Source organism: Kazachstania africana, chromosome 8 (genome assembly GCF_000304475.1).
Source record: "Kazachstania africana CBS 2517 chromosome 8, complete genome".
NCBI lineage: Eukaryota > Fungi > Ascomycota > Saccharomycetes > Saccharomycetales > Saccharomycetaceae > Kazachstania > Kazachstania africana.
Window position 1 is genome coordinate 165,235 of NC_018947.1, and position 15,008 is coordinate 180,242.

The 15,008-nt window shown below is 36.0% G+C and overlaps 10 protein-coding genes across 10 annotated transcripts; 3 read left to right on the forward strand and 7 right to left on the reverse strand.

Moving 5' to 3' along the window:
* Positions 1–537: 537 nt before the first annotated feature.
* Positions 538–2,049, reverse strand: MED1 (Med1p; the record flags this gene model as incomplete). The annotated part of the gene is made up of 1 exon (XM_003958584.1): positions 538–2,049. The coding sequence occupies one exon, from the start codon at positions 2,047–2,049 to the stop codon at positions 538–540; it is 1,512 nt and encodes a 503-aa protein (XP_003958633.1).
* A 169-nt stretch (positions 2,050–2,218) lies between these two features.
* HOS1 (histone deacetylase) lies at positions 2,219–3,643 on the forward strand (the record flags this gene model as incomplete). Its single annotated transcript, XM_003958585.1, has 1 exon — positions 2,219–3,643. One exon carries the CDS (start codon positions 2,219–2,221, stop codon positions 3,641–3,643), a length of 1,425 nt encoding a protein of 474 aa, XP_003958634.1.
* A 320-nt stretch (positions 3,644–3,963) lies between these two features.
* On the forward strand, positions 3,964–4,407 carry KAFR0H00900 (uncharacterized protein; the record flags this gene model as incomplete). Its single annotated transcript, XM_003958586.1, has 1 exon — positions 3,964–4,407. The coding sequence occupies one exon, from the start codon at positions 3,964–3,966 to the stop codon at positions 4,405–4,407; it is 444 nt and encodes a 147-aa protein (XP_003958635.1).
* Positions 4,408–4,519: 112 nt separating this feature from the next.
* KAFR0H00910 (uncharacterized protein) lies at positions 4,520–6,025 on the reverse strand (the record flags this gene model as incomplete). The annotated part of the gene is made up of 1 exon (XM_003958587.1): positions 4,520–6,025. The coding sequence occupies one exon, from the start codon at positions 6,023–6,025 to the stop codon at positions 4,520–4,522; it is 1,506 nt and encodes a 501-aa protein (XP_003958636.1).
* Positions 6,026–6,465: 440 nt separating this feature from the next.
* Positions 6,466–7,041, reverse strand: ISA2 (Isa2p; the record flags this gene model as incomplete). Its single annotated transcript, XM_003958588.1, has 1 exon — positions 6,466–7,041. The coding sequence occupies one exon, from the start codon at positions 7,039–7,041 to the stop codon at positions 6,466–6,468; it is 576 nt and encodes a 191-aa protein (XP_003958637.1).
* Positions 7,042–7,289: 248 nt separating this feature from the next.
* Positions 7,290–8,207, reverse strand: UBA3 (NEDD8-activating protein UBA3; the record flags this gene model as incomplete). The annotated part of the gene is made up of 1 exon (XM_003958589.1): positions 7,290–8,207. One exon carries the CDS (start codon positions 8,205–8,207, stop codon positions 7,290–7,292), a length of 918 nt encoding a protein of 305 aa, XP_003958638.1.
* A 201-nt stretch (positions 8,208–8,408) lies between these two features.
* KAFR0H00940 (PHO88 family protein) lies at positions 8,409–8,978 on the reverse strand (the record flags this gene model as incomplete). Its single annotated transcript, XM_003958590.1, has 1 exon — positions 8,409–8,978. One exon carries the CDS (start codon positions 8,976–8,978, stop codon positions 8,409–8,411), a length of 570 nt encoding a protein of 189 aa, XP_003958639.1.
* Positions 8,979–10,745: 1,767 nt separating this feature from the next.
* On the reverse strand, positions 10,746–11,951 carry ROX1 (Rox1p; the record flags this gene model as incomplete). The annotated part of the gene is made up of 1 exon (XM_003958591.1): positions 10,746–11,951. One exon carries the CDS (start codon positions 11,949–11,951, stop codon positions 10,746–10,748), a length of 1,206 nt encoding a protein of 401 aa, XP_003958640.1.
* Positions 11,952–14,040: 2,089 nt separating this feature from the next.
* Positions 14,041–14,451, forward strand: KAFR0H00960 (uncharacterized protein; the record flags this gene model as incomplete). The annotated part of the gene is made up of 2 exons (XM_003958592.1): positions 14,041–14,081; positions 14,136–14,451. 2 exons carry the CDS (start codon positions 14,041–14,043, stop codon positions 14,449–14,451), a joined length of 357 nt encoding a protein of 118 aa, XP_003958641.1.
* A 40-nt stretch (positions 14,452–14,491) lies between these two features.
* On the reverse strand, positions 14,492–14,953 carry FCY1 (cytosine deaminase; the record flags this gene model as incomplete). The annotated part of the gene is made up of 1 exon (XM_003958593.1): positions 14,492–14,953. One exon carries the CDS (start codon positions 14,951–14,953, stop codon positions 14,492–14,494), a length of 462 nt encoding a protein of 153 aa, XP_003958642.1.
* Between the last annotated feature and the right edge of the window lie 55 nt (positions 14,954–15,008).

The following is a 15,008-nucleotide window of genomic DNA, read 5'->3' on the forward strand; positions in this document are numbered from 1 at the left end:
ATCCATCAAGAATTTACTATGGGTCTTCGAGGAAGTAATATCGAGTGTTAACGAGGGCTTGATGGTACTTGATAGGGTTTAAAGAGCAAGATATATGCCCATAAGATGTTTATGATCCATTTGTATAATCTTAGAAGAAAATAATAATAAGTATATATTTCGGCCATTAGCAACCGCATATGCAACAGGGGTATTTATCGCTTACGTTGGTAGAATAAGGCTATAAAAATACTGTAAAGGACGTCTGAATTGTGCGAATTTGCGTGCAATAGATAGACAACACCATAATAAGTACATATTACGTCAAGTTCGAAATTTACTGGCGCAAACCAATTATAAAATGAAAGAATCTTTTCTACAGTCTGTATTTTCAAGACCACTTTTTGAAAGCTTCAACCTTCGCCCTCCAACTTAGGCACAAGGCTTCTGTAGACTTCTACTTTCAACAAGTTCAGAATCGACAATGAACTTTCGCAGAAATAACCGTCTATACTGCGGTATACTGAATCACTTTATAGAATGTCAAACTATATATTACTATTTTTTTACATATTTTTGGAAATCCTCTATGAAGCTATTCCACTTCTCAAAATCGTCATAAAGTGAACAACTTAGCTTATTATCCAACAAAATGTGATCCTCACTTAAAACAAGTTGCAACAAATCCTCATTTTCTTCTTTCGCCGTCGTTCTGTTTTCTATAATTGGGCCAAAATCTAATTCTGCTGCATCGCTCATCAGAATGTCATCACTATTACTAATGAAAGATGAGTCGGGTGCTGATTCCTCTTGAATGGCAGGCTCTGCAATAATCTCATGTAAGTTATATTGCTGAAGGCCTTGCTCTTTCAGCATGGTAGCTTCCGTGATACTGGGCCTTTTATTTAATGTCGATGATCGTCTTCTTCTGCCGAAAGAACTATTGATATTTGGAATTGCTTCATTTGGAAATTCATTAAAACTATTTATTATCTTTATTAATGGTTTGAAAACGTATTTTACCCAAATTATCCAACGAAGTATCTCATGAAGTAATTCAATGTTACTATTGCTAATGTCGAACTTTTTTATTTTTATTAGAGTTGCGGTAAAATCATTGATGGTTTTAATCCTATAATTTAACTCATGTTTACTGAGCAGGGTAGAAATAGAAGCCTGATCGAAATCGCTTTCCTCAGGCACTTTCTCAAATGCCAAAATGACTTCAGAAGGAATGTAATCCTTAGGGAAAAATGAGTCTACAGAATCTCCCACTTTAGATTTATTATGTTCATTCAATTCCATAACCAACTTGACCCCAGTTGTATAATTTTTGGGAGATCCATTTATCCAGCATTTGGTTTCTTTCGAGTAAACATATTCGTATAATCGTTGCTTTGGATCTAGAGCTTTTTCAAAACCGATTTTTGCCAATATTGTTTCATTGTCAGAATCCAGGATATAGATTCCAAATCTATTGTTCAGATTTGTTGCTATATTTAAATTCAGGGATGAATCCTCAAAATATTGCTTGATACAACCACTTAATTCTGTAAAATATCTAAAGAGATCGATAGTACCAGATGCAGTGTTCGTATTGGTGTTATTACTACTGGAAGTGGATGTCTCCAAATGCCCCGAAGTGTTATTACTATTACTATGAGTTGCATCTATTTCTGTTCTTGAGAAGGCATCTAATAGACATAAAAATTGTAGATTATGATGGAATTCTTTTAAATCAGGATACTGGGTCAATGAATTGTACAAAATATTTTTACTAGCTTCATTGTTTCTTGCATTAAAATAATCGAAGTCATCAAAACTTGAAGCCAAAACCAATTTTACGTCCTTAACTCTTTCTTCATTGTTATTAAAATCAATATCTATCACAATAATCTTAGATGCAGTGGATAGTCTTGACACTTCCGAATCAATCTCTTCAGTAAAAGATTCTAATCCTAGAGTTTGACATAATTTTGTTATATTATCAAGCGTAATAGAGCCCGGCTTGTACTCTTTAAAAAGCTCAACTATCTCACCAAGTGTTTGCACATAAGAATCAACTGCCATGGCTCCAACACTCCTTCTCTTGATTGATCCAGCAACTTGGACCTTTTGTCTTTTATGTTCGACCAGCTATTATCCAAGATGAAAAATTACGCATTAAATTAAAAAAAACAATTTTCATATAGATAGTCATCGAGATGAACTGGCTCATAGATTTGGAACTCTCTAGTGGATGACCAAACTGATAATTGCGGCTTCATCATGGCAATCACAGGTAGCAGATTTGTTACCGTGCAATAACTACAAGAAATCCCAATTAACGTATTCTTTGTTAAGGGCTTACGGATTATTTGAATATTTTGACTATATCATCGAACTTCCCAAATGTTCCAAGCCTGAGCTGCTAGACTTTCATCCTAGGGAGTATGTGGATGTCCTTATGCACCCAGATTTCAATTTCGTATTGCCGTATGATAATGACGAAGCAACATGGAATCATCTCAACCATGTGGCTTTTGATTGGAAAAATACCCATACAGACGAGCAATTGGTTGAAAAATTTGAAATTAACGTGTGTCAATCGAGAGATAAACTTTTTGAATTGTTTGAAGAACTCTCTGATTCGACATTGGAGCCCAAAAGCAATCCCAAGAAGAGATTAGCATCTGATCTTCTTCTAGAGGAACAGAATGTGGCTAGTGACAGAATTACTGACTTGGTGTCAGCCGAAACAAGACAACTTTTCAACTTAGAAGGAGATTGTCCAATATTTTCTTACTTACCAATGTATCTACAAGTCACTACTGGTGCTACTTTATCACTGTCAAAGTTTTTGGTACCAAACTCAAAGGACAGAACTATATGTATAAATTGGGATGGTGGAAGACATCACGCCTCAAAAAAGAAAGCAAGTGGGTTTTGCTATATTAACGATATAGTACTACTTATCCAACGTATGAGGAAAAATGGGTTCAAAAAAATTACCTATTTGGATTTTGATCTCCATCATGGTGATGGTGTGGAGAAAGCCTTTCAATTCTCAAAATCAATACAGACAATTTCATTACATCTATTCGAAACAGGCTTCTTTCCAGGAACAGGTGGATTAAGTAATAAAGGATCCCGTGACCTTATAGATATACCATTATCTCATGGATTAACTGACGATTACCTTTTTGAATTAGTGAAGCAAATAATCATTCCAGCAATAGATTTACACGCAGCTGAAGCTATTGTATTACAATGTGGTGGTGACGGCCTATCTGGTGACAAATTTAACGAATGGCAGTTGACTATTAAAGGTCTTACACAGTGTATAATCGATGTGATTGGGAAATTTTCCGATTGTCAGATTGTTCTTCTTGGTGGCGGAGGGTACAACGAGTTATTAGTCAGTAGGTTCTATACTTACTTAACCTGGAAAGTCGTCCAGAAATATTCCACTTTATTGGAAGAGAACAAATCCATTATTTCAGACGATGATACAGAACTTGTAGTGGAACATGAATATATCGAGATGTATGCAAACGAACACTATAAATTCTGGATATATGAGATAGAAGGCAGCTCCAAACACCGTATTCTCAAGGACTACAACGAACCAGGATCTATAGAGCGGTTTAAGAGACATTACGGATTATGTAATGAGGACGGTTGATGTCAGTGTTCTTTCAACGATTGAATTGTGCCTGCCTCTGGGGGGAATGCCCTTCCACGCCTGTATACATCTTCTAACGTATCAAGCTTTCTCATATATTCTATACAAAATTGATATACTGGCCAATTTCATGCTTTTCTATGTTGTGTAAAGATGTTGCACTTATTATGCTGATTTTCGATTATGGATCATTCCTGCGGGTAATGCGATGGCTTGGCAATATCGTAATGCGAGAAATTAAGGAAAGATCTGCTTAGTTAAGAGAAGGGTATGCATAATATTAAATTAAACTAGATGGAGTCTATAGAGAGCTGTTCAAGATGACTGCAAAACTGACAAATGATCAGATTAGGCAATATAAGGAAGCTTTTGATTTGTTTGACACAGATCACAGCGGTTCTATTTCAGCTACCGAGTTAGCTACCGTGATGAGGTCTCTTGGCTTAAATCCCGATGAATCAGAAGTAGAAGACTTGATAAATGAAATAGACATTGACGGAAACCATGAAATTGAATTTAATGAGTTTTTAACATTGATGGCACGACAAACGGATAGCGGCGATTCTACACAAGAATTAATAGATGCCTTTAAGGTATTCGATAAGAATGGAGACGGTTTAATATCCTTTTCGGAGTTGAAACAAGTGTTTAAATCAGTCGGCGAAGATATGTCTGAAGAGGATATGGAACAAATGTTTCAAGATGTAACTAATGGTTCCAACGTGATGACGTTATCACAGTTTATGACAATATTCTCCAAATAGGGCAATTAATGTTCTTATCGACTTTTTATATACAGTGTATTCTCAAAATTTATAACATACATTGACTCAATTTTGCAGGTATATGATCATCTGTTTCATATATCAATTGACTTCAAAGAATCTTTTTTTTTGGGATAGCAGGTGGGACCAATCTTAGTGACTCCTTCTTCCTTGGCACTACAGGAGGCTCCCTGGGATCATTAACTTTTCTTAAAGTTAACTTAGAGAAGCTATCGGATATATCATCATTGCTGCATGCCATTGAAGTTCGTTGAAAATTTGATGGCTTCGGTTTTAATATTGGTACATTTTTTTTGATGTTGCGATTTTCTGGCAGTTCACCTGAAAAGTCTTCCTTTAGCTGTGTTCTATACACTGGACTACGCTCCTTTCTATTTTTTGGAACGGCTGGTGGAATTGGCTTACTGGCTGCTATTTTATGAGGTTTCGGTGGTAGAGGTGGTGGATTTGCATCATCTGTGTCACAACTGCCCCATTCAAGAGATCCATCAAAAGAATTATGGCGCATATGTTCCTTAAATTCTATAACAGGAGAATTCGAATTATTTGATACCTTCAATNNNCATTTGCTTTTAGGAGGCAATGGCGATGAATTTTCATCCGAGTCGACGTCAGTATAGTTTCGAGATGTCGACCCATTCCTTGATCTGCCATTTTCATGATTACGTCTTGGAACGGTAGTGCTATCCCCATATGCATTCATTTTTGTTTGTGACGACATCGAATGTGAAAGTGGCAGCAGCTCACCTTGCTGAGGTTTCTTTGAGGGTACTTTCGCTGGATTTTGGAAATCAACCAAGCTCGTTTCATCGCTTCTGTCTGTGGGTATTGATGCATGAGACATTGTAGAATTCCTTTTCTTGGAAGAAACTATATCCTCCTTTTCTTCATCAGGTATATCATCTTTTGGGCTTTGAACAACCTTAGTTTTCCCTCTGTCACGATGCACAGGAGGAGGTGATAAGTCTGCAATATTAAAAGGTGAAATGTATAATGGGGTGGTGGCAGTCTCCACGAATTTTTGACCATGCATAGCTGCCTGTCCTGATTGAGTTGTTATGGTATCTTGATTTACGTTACTTGTCTGTTGATATGCACTTAGTGGCTGAGGCTGATTCAACGAAGGTTGAGGTTGAGATTGCAGCTGATTTACAGGTACAGCTGGGTACGGAGAATATTGCGACTGGGCATCCGTTTGTTGTGTATAGCTAGGATAACTATGAGGAGGCTGTTGTCCTGCATTTTGTATCATTGCCGGGGTCGTATTATTATTAAATGATAATGTGGACTGCTGATTATATGGATATGCTGCATTAGTTGTGTTCGTAGTTTGTGAACTATGACTTTCAATATTACCCTTATCCAATGCAGAAGTAGCCGTACTGTGGGGTTCTGAGTGAGAATTAGTATATGAGTTACTGTGTTTAGTATCATGTTCAGAAGTAGTCGACACGCTGTTGTCGCTCTTATGCAGGCCTTTCTTTCCAGCATTATAACCTGATTTAGCGACGTATTTAGTTCCTTCATATGTTTTCTTGGTCGCAGTTGCGAACCCTTTCTTGATCGAATCCTTGTTATTTGCCCAAAAACTACTCATATTTCAAACCAGTAGCAATGCCACGCTCCAATAAAAGTGCAATTGACGCTTTACTTCTGCTTTCAAAGCTTGATGGACTAATATAGCTCATTGAAATTTCTAATATTAGCAATTCCCCTTTTCATGCGAGCGAGATCTCACCATTTCTTCCCGAAAAGGTATCACATCATCCATATATACATCAATGATGAGTATAACTATGTGTATCTCGACGCCGAGTAATCACATGATATATTAATGTGATCGATAATGATAGTAAACATTGATGCTATATCTTCAATTATATTAGATATCTAACATTAATATGTTGCAATTGCGAAGTAATTCCTTTAAACGTGATCCATCGAGAAATTATAGCAGATTCATTACTATATGTTTTATATTTAAGGCATTAGAATGCACGTTAGGCACGTTCGGTATGTACAGGACCTTAGGGAAATCTACATATCCAAGTCAAAACTACTACCACAACCACAACTACTCTTTAGTTGTCCATTTGCTATCTTGAAACTTGATCCGATCAATTCTGTAGTGTATTCTAGAGTAGTATTATTCAAAATTTTGAGTGAGTTCTCATCTATGACAATTTTCCCTTCACCGTTGGGTAGTATGAAAACCACGTTTTTGACATTGTCATCATCAAATTCGTCGATTTTCTCCTTCTGCACCAAATGTGCAGTATCAGAATCTGGAACTAAATTTAAATTGTACTGATAACCATGGCAACCACCACTTTCAACACCAACTTTCAATATCTCCTTACTGGCATCATATATTTGGGCCAACCTCCAGGCCGCACGAGCAGATATGGCTAAATTCAGGTCAGAAGGCTTGTTGATTATCTTTTGTGGTTGTATCAATGCCTTATTATCCATCACATCTTGACTCCCGACCTGTGACGGCGTTGTCAAGTTCCTTCGTATAAATACACGATACTTGGGTAACCCTAATCTTGTTGTGGCCCCACTGCGCACCACTAATCCCGCTATGCTTTTGAATGCCTGCAACTGACTCATAGTGTAATAGAATAAATATGTTTTTCCACGTATGTTGATATTACCAGCAGTGGGTAATATGCCTAATCTTTTGAACTTTTTAATACATTATATATATATATATATATATCGAAGGGCAGACGAAATCGTGAATCATCCGAAGTTCGGATTAGCAGCAGATGACCATGAAAAATTTATGGGTACTCACATTTTGCAAGGCAGTGATAGAATCATCAATTTAGAGTGATGACGATACTCTGGGAATGGAATCAAAGATCTGAACACACGGTACAATCTGGTAATCTTTCAAACTGGAAGCTATAACTGTAACATCCACTCGAGCCGTTGATGACTGTAAAATTATTCGATTTTAAAGAGCCGGTTTTTTCATCGATGACTATTAGATCATGATATATCTTGACTAGCTCATTGCAACAACCAGCAGCTACCATGGCATTCATTGTGCTAACACTGGGTATAATCCTCTTGATTATTCCAAGCATATAACTGACAGTTAATTCAGTGGTATCTATGCTGAAATTTTGAGCTCTTTTCATGCATTCGTCGAAGAGAAGTTTCGTGTCCCTTGAATCATCTAGGTTCAATTTGTCTACAGGTACCATTACATTAATGACATACTCTATAACGTGCTGAAGATTTCTTGGATTGTTAACAATAGTACACATCGGTACCATGTCCTGTGATGCGTCCTTATTCGGCAGTGTTGACAATGAACATTCCCAGCATGCAGTAATCCCCGGTATTATCGTCTTGATATGCCCTTTCAAACCTTCCATTCCACCGTCAATGAGAGTTATACATTTTTGAAAACTTGTAGCCTTCGCTATTCTTATAATCATTTCATTAATGAACCTACGAGGTTGGATAGAATCTAATCCAGATATGATGAAATCGAACTGCTTATAGAACTCTTCGTCTAAGTGAGTTAGATCCCCCACAAAATGTTGCACAGGCACATTGAATTCTCTCTCAATATACTCCGATGCGACTAAAGATTTTGGCTTCCCAATATCATTATCATTAAATAAGAATTGTCTGTTTAAATTTGTCAATTCGATGGTATCCATATCGATGATGTGAATGTGAGAAACATTTAGCATGACCAAATTTTTCAGTATTTCACAGCCCAACCCACCAGCACCTAATATCAAGACATTACATTCCATTTTCTGTGATTTACTTGGCTCTAGTTACCAGACAGTTTTCATAATCTTTCATATTTGTGCGAAAATACAGCTTCCAGCAGTGATTATTAAAGTGTCAAATCTTACAATATGATGATAATTACAAGACTATTTAAAGCAAAATTTTTGATGAAAATACATAATGGCAGTTATATAAACATTAATAAAAAATGGGAAAATGGATCAATCGCGTTTAATACCACCGTTACCAGCTCTTTCCAATTCTTCGATGGATTTTCTATCAGTTTTTGATTCTGGACCAGAAGTCATACCACCAAACATTGGGGCAGCTTTGAATGGTCTCTTCAATTCTCCAATTGGAGCCTTTTCGAAAAGATGGATTTTGACTTCATTGTGTTCAATGGCACCTTTCACAGCAGGAATGAATTGCATGAACAATGGGTTAGTATAGCCCATATATAAATGCATGAATAACATGAAGGCGGCACCTGAGTACAAGGACTTCAAAGAAGAGTTAACTTCTCCTAGATCATAATCCTTGATAGTGGTAACCTCTAACGTTTCCTTTTCTTCAAAGATGGTAGAACCACTCTTGACGTATTTCAAAATTTGCAGGTTGTTTTCCTTTTGGATATTTCTCTTCGTTAAATAGTAAGCAATTAAGGCAAATGCTATGGAAACGGTATACAAGATACGGATACTGAACTTTATTGTTGGTTGCTCCATGTCGATGAAACGAGAAAGTAACATCATAGTAAGAGTAATCAAAATATTAACCAATTGAGGATTCATGGTGCGTTCGGCTGACTTACTTTCCAATCAAGGTTGATCTGAAACGTTACTTTCAGTTACTTAAGCAAACGTGAACCGTGTTTGTATTAGCTAGTTTGATTTTCTGTTTCGAAATTCGAATTTTTCATGTGGGAGAAAATGACGGATGAGAAAATAACTAGTAGGATTTTCTCATGCGACGTTCTCCCACGGTTATGTAAGACCGCATTCTAGATGAACTACGACATTCCAATTGAGGAAATAAACGGAAGACCATCATATAACAGTGGGATAACATCAGCACGCTGGCTATTTATATTGAAAAGTCAGCAGTCAACAGAAATCGATGGAGATTAGATTGAGAAAGTTTTAAGAATGCTAGCTAATGGAGTAGGTAACCTGCTGGGTTACTTACTGATCTTCCGGAAAAGACAAGAAAAAGTATTTTCCGATCACGTTGCCACACTTGCACATACCGAACCTACTTTTCTTTGTTTTAGTGCCTCTCTTTGTATTCGTGCATATACTGCTTTGTACACCCGACAATTTGTCGAATGATAACATCCTTTGCAAGCGTTTCTAATTCAGCCAAACCAAACTGAGGAGGTTTCAGGGCTTCTTCTCAGAGAATACGTGGTAGTTGTAAGCGCCTGGGGACTAGAAACCTTCGAAGGTCGCCCAGATCCAATACGATCTGTGCCAAAAACGATTTGAGGTAGTGGGAACGAGAATGTAAATCTATGCATAAATAGAGGGATACCGTCTCCCAAAAAATTTTCGTACCCGTTGGAAGTATGTGTTATGGCAAATGTGATAGAAAAAACAGGAGAACCTGCCTTGGAAAGACATTCTATTTTTTTGGCTGCATGTGAGGATAAAGTCTGTTATTAAGAATCGCATAACACGATATTTTCAGGAAATAACATGATTTACCAGCTTCGAACATTATATTCCAGTTTGAATAAACAACTATATAAAAATGCTCTTGCTTACTTCGAGATTTACCGGGTTTAAATCTTCGTAATCCTTGCTGTAATGCCGTATTTATCCTTGGCGAAATGATAAATATTATTGTACTAATAGTTTCTTTTCTTTGATTATAGCAGAATTTGTTGGAAGTGTTGAAGGTAATTTCTTTTTATGTCAGGTAATACATACTATATCTCATTATATTCATCAGTCAGAAATTCTCAATGTTATTGAACGAGCAACGGTATATAAATTTCATGAGGCGCTTACTACACACGGAGGCAAACGAGCTTTTTAGTTTTATTAGACTGTTTATTCTTTGAGGGAAAAAAAAAATAGAAGATTAAAGGTTACCAACAACAATTGATATATAGTACACTAGGTGTGCCATCATTTCGAGGATGATTTCCACGTATTAATACAATATTTTTTTGACTATAAAAACAATAGGAAAAGGACAAATGGGAATCCCTCCTAAAACAGGAGAAAATGCATGCAGCTGACGTGGTTGATAATACCGATTTATTGACATCGATTTACTTTGAGATCCCGGGCAATTCAATGAATATTACTGTAAGAGGAAGAAAAAAGCATGTGTACGAAAACTTTGAATTAAAGTTTTCAGGCTGAAAAGCAACATATAAGCTTCTATTTATAGGAATTAATCATGGTGTCTAAGGAGACGCAAATGCACTCAATGTATAAGGCACTACCTATAAATATTACAACTGCCGCTGGTACCAAAATGACTCCTACATCAGGCATAGGCGGTCATTATAAGTAAGAAAAGTTAATTCTTCTTTTTAAGAGTAGTATTACTCAATTTGTGCCACTCTTATAGAGTGTCGAGTGATCATTATTATCAAAATTTTGTTGAGTAGTTGAATATCCCATATTAATATTGCTATTACTTTTAACACTATTATTATTTGTACTCATAAAACTATCCCTATAAATAGTAGTAGAATTTGGTGGAGGATGAGAATTAAAGAGGAAATTTGAATGAGAATAATGATGACTATGATCAGATGGAAAATCGGAGTTAAAACTGTTACTGTTATTATTATTATTACTACTATTACCTGATATTGAAGGTAATATCATCTGGTTCGAATCTAGTTGATTGATCGATGATTTTGGAATATATTGACTGTTGTTATTTGTACCAGGAATGCTTGAAGAAAATAATAGCTTTTGTTCATAATCTTGTGGGGTTGGTTGAGCGAAAGAATGATAAGTCGATAAGAATTGTACTGGCTTAAAATGTTCATCATTGTTGAAGTTTGAGTTGATATTACTAATACTACCGTTACTCTTCATTGGAGTTGCCATAGATAGAGGTATTGGTATTAAATTTTGTTGACGGCCATTAAGATATGCAAATTGCAAAGAATTACTAAACGAGTCGTAGCCTGACGACATAGTAACTGGCCTTGTCATAATAGGGTTGTTGTTATTGTTGCTGCTATTACTTTTGCTGCTATTCTTACCGTTATTATTATTATTATTGTTGTTGTTGCTGTTGTTATTATTTTGAGAATCCTTTCTCATCATGGGTTGACCAGCACTCATTGATAAAGGAGGATAATTAAAGTTACTTATAAAAGTTTGTGGTGGGGACATTAATCTATTAAAATTAAATGGATTATTGAAAAAATCGTCGTTTGATGAAGGAAAAACTGGTGTTGGAGGCATATTGACCAATGGATGATCATTATGAGAAACTCTCTTTTTATTTTTCCTTACTGGTCGATACTTATATTCAGGATACTTTCTTTCATGGCCTAATTTTTCCTTCTTTGCTAGTTCTTCCCAATGTAATTTTTCATTTGGTGATATTGTCTTCCACTTATTCCCCAATATTTTTGATATCTTTGAATTATGTGGAATATCAACACCAGTGGCAGTCCATTCATCCATTAGAATCTTATGATAGTGTTGTCTAAATAAGATGAAGGCATTTCTTGGCCTTGGGATTTTGGCGCGTTGATGATTATTTGAATTTCTTACTGAATTATTGTCCATTTTGAGACCACGGTTATATTATTTAAAGATACAAACACTTCTTTCTTTCTTTCTTTCCTTATTCAAATGTGTAAGATAGAGGAGTAGTTGATGATGTTACTATTATTATAAGTAATATAAATAAATCGACGAAACACCAAAAAATAGAGGACAACAATTAAAAAAAGACGAATACTATGAGCTGTTATTTTACTTTTTCCTTTCGTTATAGTAATTGGGGATAAACAATAGTATATTGGAACCGGAGAAAAAAGAAGAGGAGGAAGAGAAAATGTCGAGATTGCAATCTAGATAGAGACTAAATGAGAGCGAATTGGATGGGGGGAATAGAAGTGGCTATACAATAAGATTGAGAGATACGATGAGAGAATAAGATTGAAAGAGTAAAGAAACGGAAAAGGAAAAAAGAATTGAAGTATTCTTTATATATGTATTATTATTGCATGAAAAGAAAGAAATGCTGGGTATAATTATGTGCGAGAGTCAGTATATCATCTCTGTCATCATGCAAAATGTTGATGATAATTAAGACCGATTGGAATAATGGATTAATTAACACTTTCTCCAAGGCTCTCTCTTCATGATTGGAACCGAGGCTGTTAAATACAAGGTCGCATCTAGATTTCCGTCATTATTAATAATATGAGATTGAGAACCTATTAGAAACAATAGGAACCTGTGCATTCAGTTCATTGCCAATTTCTGAATCAATTTTAGCATACGACTATTGGGTACAGGGTACTGGGAAGTAATGATGATGTTCCAATTATGTACGGTGATGTTACCCGATTTGCTGTCTAACGTATTGTTACATACACATGCTGCCATGATGATGGATACGTTTACAATACGAGTAGGTGACACACTGTGTGACGTTTAGAAAAACGCGCGAGAAAGCCCAGCAGGGCCAAGAGGGAAACTTCGTTTGTTCTGAATTTTCTACTTGCTTTTTTTTTCTGCTTTCTCTCTCCCTCTGTTTCAGTGCCACGCAGTGACAAAGCCGTAAAGCGAGTACCCCAACTATTAGTTGCACGCATTTTTTGTCATGGATTTCTTTTCCATTACGCTCTAATCTCCGATTAACTTCCGTCCCCTTGGAATATAAAGGGTGCTCGTCGCCGAGCTTTTAACGAGCGGATGTATCCATCCGCAGTGAAGTAAGAATACGCGGGCGCAAAAAAAGGACGGTGAGTCCAAGTCACAAAAAAACTCGGATTTCATTTGATGCATTCATTCATTATTCTTATTATTATTACTATTATTATTATAATTTACTACAGATTGTAATAGTAATGGTAACAATGCGTCAAATAAAATCGTACACATACTCTGCCTCTTTTCTGCTTCGGGATTCTCTTTGCATGAATCATGAATAATAATAATTAATAATAATAACAATACTACAGCGGTGACATAATGGGAGGCATTTAAAGTACGATCCGTGTACAAAGTTTCTCCTCATTTTCTCTCACAAATACTTTGCTCATACTTAATTTCACTTATCTTCCGCGGATGCTATTATTTCTATTTTCACCTCTTGTTAGTCTTACAATTTGAAGTCATTATTACCAATGATTTCCCATTACATAATTATTCATGGAAAAACAATGGAGTTTTATCGCATTACAACATTGTCCGCCACCCCCAGTAAAATTCTTATTGTTGGCATATTCCAGTTTATTCAACACTGCTGCTCATTTACTCTTTGTAGTCGAAAAGCCTTCCATACAGTCGAATCTCACTCACGTGCTATTCTGTCAACAAGAATATTTGTAATTTTTACAATTGTCTAGATTCATTACAAGTCAAATTTATAATCATGTCTCATCACAATTGACTTCTTTGTATCCCGGAGATCAACGTTCATCGCCTCTTTGTGGCAAAACACAATGCCACAAAATTACCACAATGTGCCTGATTACCGAACGCTTTTCAATCACGTGAACGTGCTACCCGGCATTTTTCCTTCACTCGACTCTATCCACGCACGTTTAAACGCATGTAACAGTAAGAAAAAAACAAAAAAACACACACACTTAATTAGTATTGCAACTTCTTAACAAGACATACTGCAACCTATCCCGTAATCATGCCAATCAATAACGTAAGGAGACAAGATCTCTGCGTAAAGTACGTGCCATTCATGCCCACTCTGTTCAAACTTCTTTACTAACTTCATTATAGACATGTAACCATCATACCTCCTTCTGATTTATACCGTACAAACCAAAATATTACTGGTATGCTCACTCAATCAATGCCTATGGCAGCATTGTTTTTAAGAAATAAATTCATCGGTTGGTTAGCATTGGTGCAAAGTATTCATTACTATTTGAACACTGATTTGCAATTACTACCAGCTTCTGCAGAATCAAATCCTCTAGATCAATTTCCAATAATGAAAGTACTAATAAGTTTCTTCTCATTATTAGTATGCTACTTAGGTCTAGTTTTCCCTCAACAAATGGTTCCGCCAAAAAAATCTACTGATGATAAATAATAAAGCAAAAATTCTCTATGTATGTAAATAATTTACAATATCATTCTCCAATGTCTTCAAACCAGTCACTTGGTCTTTCATCAATGAACTTCTTCATGATCTCTTTACATCTCGAGTCATCGGTAATAACGACTTCTCTACCCCTTTGTTTTAAATACTCTTCACCTGGACTCTTGAAATTGACATTTTCTCCAATGACACATCTTGGAATACCATACATAATAATGGCACCAGTACACATATCACATGGCGATAAAGTAGTATATAAAGTACATCCCTTGTATACTTTACCTGGTAATCTACCACAATTTTCTAAAGTGGAAATTTCGCCGTGTAAAGTAGCAGAACCTTTTTGAAATCTCATATTATGTCCACGACCAAGAATTTCACCAGTGACATTGTCTATTAAACATCCACCGATTGGTACACCGCCTTCCTCGTACCCTTTCTTAGCTTCTTCATACGCAACATTCATACCTAGTTCATCCCATTTACCGTCCATCCTTGCAACGTCTCTTATAATTTATCAATATTATGAAAACTTTTTCGATGCATTT